This window comes from Xenopus tropicalis, chromosome 2 (assembly GCF_000004195.4).
Source record: "Xenopus tropicalis strain Nigerian chromosome 2, UCB_Xtro_10.0, whole genome shotgun sequence".
Lineage (NCBI taxonomy): Eukaryota > Metazoa > Chordata > Amphibia > Anura > Pipidae > Xenopus > Xenopus tropicalis.
In genome coordinates, this window is record NC_030678.2 from 44,270,772 (window position 1) to 44,276,771 (window position 6,000).

The 6,000-nt window shown below is 38.2% G+C and overlaps 1 protein-coding gene across 1 annotated transcript; it reads right to left on the minus strand.

Moving 5' to 3' along the window:
- Nucleotides 1–1,850: 1,850 nt before the first annotated feature.
- Nucleotides 1,851–5,191, minus strand: klhl34 (kelch like family member 34). The gene has a single exon (XM_002936045.4). It carries the CDS (start codon nucleotides 4,684–4,686, stop codon nucleotides 2,896–2,898), a length of 1,791 nt encoding a protein of 596 aa, XP_002936091.2. The 5' UTR covers nucleotides 4,687–5,191; the 3' UTR covers nucleotides 1,851–2,895.
- Between the last annotated feature and the right edge of the window lie 809 nt (nucleotides 5,192–6,000).

The window sequence follows — 6,000 nt, forward strand, 5'->3', positions numbered from 1 at the left end:
AATCATGTCCCCTCGCAAGCGCCTCTTTTCCAGAGAAAACAACCTCAACCTCGACAGTCTCACCTCATAGCTTAAATCTTCCATCCCCTTTACCAGTTTAGTTGCAGTCTCTGCACTCTCTCCAGCTCATTAATATCCTTCTTAAGGACTGGAGCCCAAAACTGCACTGCATACTCAAGGTGAGGCCTTACCAGGGACCTATAAAGGGGCAAAATTATGTTTTCATCCCTTTGAGTTAATGCCCTTGTTTTACATCCAATTTTACATGTATTTAAATACTGTGTATAAGGAGCACAAATGATAAAACACCCACATACTCATAATCATTCTATATCTGCCTACATTTTTGGGAAATTCCACTACAGTTTCAAGATATTTGACTTTACATGTTTCTCACTATACAGAGATAAATTCATCTCAAAAATTTTATTGTACGCAAAAAATACAACAACTTTACACACCTGAATGTTAATGCTAAATATATATAGTTGGTTTTTTTTTGGAGACTCCAGACTTTGCGGTTCAATAACGAAATATCAAAGTACCTTGCCAGAAATAAGCAATACAGGTATAGGACCCATTATCCAGAATGCTCGGGACCAAGGGTATTCCGGATAAGGGGTTCTTCTGTAATTTGGATCTCCATACGTTGTCTATAAAAAAAAATCAATAAAACATTAATTAAACCCAATAGGATTGTTTTGCATCCAATAAGGATTAATTATCTTAGTTGGGATCAATTACAAGGTACTGTTTTATTATTACAGAGAAAAAGGAAATCCGCTTTAAAATTCTGAATTATTTGATTAAAATGGAGTCTATGGGAGATGACCTTTCTGTAATTCGGAGCTTTCTGGATAACGGGTTTCTGGATAAGGGATCCCATACCTGTACAAGATTTCAAGGCCCAAAACTCCCTTAACAGTAAGTTGACCCCAGAAAAGCTATGACATACACTTTCTGATGCATCAAAAAAAAAAGTTTTGGTTTTTTTTTTACTCTAAACTGCATTGTCTTTATGTCTTAAATACAAGTATGGGATCAGTTATGCAGAAAGCTTGGGACCTGAGATTTTCTTTGGAATAATTTGGATTTCCATACTTTGTCTACTAAAAAATCATGTGAACATTAAATCAATAAGGGGTATTTATATAATTTAACCATTAAATAAACCCAATAGGGCTGTTCTGCCCCCAATAAGGGGTAATTATATCTTAGTTGGGATCAAGTACAGGTACTGTTTTATTATTACAGAGAAAAGGGAATCATTTAACCATTAAATAAACCCAATAGGGCTGTTCTGCCCCCAATAAGGGGTAATTATATCTTAGTTGGGATCAAGTACAGGTACTGTTTTATTATTACAGAGAAAAGGGAATCATTTAACCATTAAATAAACCCAATAGGGCTGTTCTGCCCCCAATAAGGGGTAATTATATCTTAGTTGGGATCAAGTACAGGTACTGTTTTATTATTACAGAGAAAAGGGAATCATTTAACCATTAAATAAACCCAATAGGGCTGTTCTGCCCCCAATAAGGGGTAATTATATCTTAGTTGGGATCAAGTACAGGTACTGTTTTATTATTACAGAGAAAAGGGAATCATTTAACCATTAAATAAACCCAATAGGGCTGTTCTGCCCCAATAAGGGGTAATTATATCTTAGTTGGGATCAAGTACAGGTACTGTTTTATTATTACAGAGAAAAGGGAATCATTTAACCATGAAATAAACCCAATAGGGCTGTTCTGCCCCAATAAGGGGTAATTATATCTTAGTTGGGATCAAGTACAAGGTTCTGTTTTATTATTACAGAGAAAAAAACATTTTTAAAAGTTTGAATTATTTGTTTCATAAGGAGTCTATGGAAAATGGCTGTCTCATAATTTGGGGCATTCTGGATAATGGGTTTCCGGAAATGTTCCTTCTACTGTGAGCGCTCCTCACACCTGCACACAAATTTGAAGGCCAGCGCACACAACAAGAATAAAAAAAGCAACATTTTGTAGCTATTCTGACCTGAGCGCACTGTATTTTAAAATGTGCACATAAGTTTAAAATGTGGGCACAAAAGAACAAAAGAATCCTATCTGCCAAATGTTATACAGTACAGAAATAAAACAATGTAAATAATGAATGAACCCCAGGTTTCTTCTGAAGCCAATATGATTAGTATTGAGTCTTTATGTGTAAAGTGCAGAAGCAAATCCAGAACAGTACTGAATTCATTAACACTAACCCTATATGTAATATAGCAACCCATAAGAAATTTGCTTTTAAACAGGTGACCAGTAGTGATGAGTGAAATTTTTCACAAGGATTTGCGGAGAATTTGTGCGTTTCGACAAAAAATGAAAAAAAATTGTTGCAAAAAAATTTGCCACGTAACAAAAAAAGTTAAACACATCCAAAAGAAATGTTGCGTGCATCATTTTTTGACACACGTCAATAAAAAATGTTGCGCGTCATTCATTTAACACGTGCAGCAATTTTTGTTTTACACACACAACAATTTTTTTGACGCACAACATTTTCCTAGGTTTTCCAATCTTTGCAACATTTCGCAAATTTTTGGTGAAGTGAAACAGGACAGATTCACTCATCCCTAGTGACCAGTAAATTCTACCTGCTGATTAGTTGCTATGGGTTACTGCTCCCGGGAAAACTTAGTGCTTTATTACATAACCCTATAAAATCCAATAAACCCAATGAATGCGATACAAAATGCAGTGGTCAGTGGTCAGAATTCCAGTTTCACTAGTCCCACTGCGCAGTGATTGTTTTATAGCAAAGCGATAAACAGAACTGAAAATGCAATGAACGGACACATGATATACAAGATATCATGCATTAATCTTTCTACACTCTCTAAATATACTTCAATGCTTGAACTTATTGTACTTTTTTTAGAGCGTGCACCTTGGAGCATTTCTCATCGCTTTCCGTCACATCCGACAGCTGCAGAACTGAACACTGCAAACCACTAAAAGGAAAAGCCATGCTGCATATTTCCTCCCAGCAGTCATTTTCTGTATCGTAACCAACAATATTCTGAGTTGGCACCTCTTGAGAATCTTGCCATTTTTTGCCCCCAAGAAGAAGAACCGTTTGCTCCACCACGACCAAACCATAGGAAAACCGATCAAAAGGTAACGGCCTCAGGCGGGTCCATTGGTTGGTTTTTGGATCATACTTTTCTATGTCAGAAAATGGTTCATAAATTCCAAGAAATGTGAAAATAGCATCTTTTACCGTAGCCATCTGGTGCCCGAACCTTGCAATACTCATAGACGCTTGTTTTTTCCATTGGCCCTCTAACCTATTAAATGAATAGACATCCTTACTACTGTTGGCTTGAGTATCCGTCTTACCCCCTGAGATGTAAATGATATTACTGTGCACAGTGCCAGCATGGCCGTGCATCTTAGATGGCAAATCTTTACACTTTGTCCAGGTATCTCTGTTAATATCATAAACTTCCACAGTTGATAAAAGTGTCTGCTGGTCACCTCTGCCACCCATTGCAAATATGTACTTATCAATGATGCAACAAGAGAACTGGGCCCTATTCTCTAACATACCAGAAACCTGTAGCCATTGGTCAAACCTTGGATCATACCGATACACAATATTTGTTACACATAAGGAGGAATCCTTTGTAGAATATTGTGCCCTTTCTGGCGTCTCACCCCCAAGCACATATAGGAAGTTACCAATGACACAGGTGCAGTGATGCTGAACCTTGAGGTGCAGGTTGGTTACCGAACGCCATTTATGGCTGTACACATCGAATCCGAGGACATTTTCAACAAAGGTGTCATTAGCAGTTCCCCCAACAAGCATGATCCATTCCTTCTGGTTTCTCAGGGTGCTGAATTTATCTTGCAAAAGGGGTTGCTTTGAAGGAGTGGAATGGTAATTTATTGCTTTTATGATCATACATTTAATAGAGGCTGTCAGGGGCACATCAGTCTGCGTATATAGTTTGCGTAGTGTATCCAGTGGCAGAAGTCCATATCGGATATTGTCAAAGAGCACTTTAGCATATCCAAGTCTAATTCTATCATATTGGAGCCAGTTCAGCACTAGAGTCAATAGGCTTTTCTCAGAAACCCTAGGGATATCATTTGACTTGATAATATTTATCATTGATTTTACATTTAATTCAAGCAGCTCAGTGTCATCTAGGTCTTCCTGTAGCAGCCTCCAGAGATTAGTAATGATGTATTTTTCAGCCTCAGTCAATGCATCTGTAAGGTAAAACTTGAATGCAATATTGACAACAAAACAGCAGCTTTCCAAGTCACAAGTGTTAATCAGAAACTGGCTACACAAGGGTATGGCACCCAGAACCTGGAGATAACTGGCAGCTTCTAAAGTATCCTCCAAAGTGCTCAATGAAAGAGACAACCATGAAGTGTAGATAAAATCCAGAATGTTTTGCAGGCCTGTGGCTGAGATCACTTTTAGGTGGACAATGGTGGCCTTAGATTCTTTAGTATGGTCCTTAAACATGGCTCGGAAATAATCACTTGAACAAGCCAACAGGGACTTGTGCGCGGGGAATTCATTTCCATCCACGATGAGAGAAACATCACACAACTGTCTCTCGGCTCGGAGCATCTGGTACTGAGTAAACACCGTCCCACGATGGGACTTGCAATAAGCCAAAAAATAACTCATGATGCATAATGAGTGTAAGCCGGATGAAAATGGGTACCTTTAGCAATAGTACAGTCAAAGCCTGATGCAATTTCAGCCCCCGTCAGTAATGTGCTTTATGAATCATTTTAGTATGCTGGTTAGTTTATTCTTTTCTCACCTCCAGCTGCAATACTTGTGAAAAATGAATACTGTGGCTTTGCCGTCAGAAGGTTGAATATAATAAAGATGAGACGTACTGGCAGAAAGCATTAGCACTCTCTCCTTCCTGCAGGCATCAGCTCTGCTGATTATACCAAAGTGATAGTATCCAGCCCTCCGACGGGTTATAAACAAGTTCAGCTTGTACCTCGTAACGTTCTTTGCATGACCCTTTTGTCTTTCCAATTGTACACTAGGGTATAAACATCAAATGAAGAGCCGTGGATTAGAGCTGGACTTACCGAATTTAGAAGACTATAGTAAATATCCTGATTAGTCATTGCTTTAACTTGACATGTGTATCTCAGCCGCGGCTGAATGATATCACCATAGCTCACAGCTACAGGAATAGAATGCAAACAGAAGGCAGTACTGCATAGCTTCCTGGGGTCACACTAAGCCGTGGGACACAGGGCAGGAACACAACAAATAATTACAACATAGCCAAAAAGCAATATATCTAAACACTACGGGTATCAGCTGTTTTGATTCTCACAGCCATATCTATCAGGACTTGCATTAAGCTTGATTTCCCCCATTTGTTTGATATGCCATTCCATATATATTGCCTGCAGCACAATTCCTGAGATTTAGTAGCAGTTTAATGTATATGGAATATAATCAAAGATATAATGTCTATCCGCTGCTGGCGAGCTCCCACTTCCCAGCAAAATGCTCCCATTAGTCGGTATTTTCTTTCCATTTAGTTTGCACTTCAGCTGGAAATCTTTATCACACCGAGGATACCCAGACAGTGAAAAAAGATTCCTGACTGCCTTCTGGCACAGTTCTCCGCCAGCCTGTAAGCTTAGGCGCACTGCTGCTAAATATTTAAAGGAACATAAATACTTGTTTGTTTATTTTTTTTAAATCATGTGTTATTATTAAATATTGGAACAGGCAAATTGGAAAAAATATATTGGCTGATTCACTACTGCAACCCTGTTTTAATTGGAACGGTGGGCATGGATATACTATGGATATAATGGTATGGGATCCTTTATCCTGAAACCCATTATCCAGAAAGCTTTGAATGATGGGAAGGCCACCTCCCATAGACTCCATTTTAATCAAATGATTCCAATTTGAAAAAAAAATATTTTTTTTTTTTCTGTACTAATTAAACAGTGCTTT

Bases quoted from the DNA above. Each gene is read 5' to 3' on its own strand.
- klhl34 (XM_002936045.4), bottom strand. From the start codon at position 4,686: ATGAGTTATTTTTTGGCTTATTGCAAGTCCCATCGTGGGACGGTGTTT.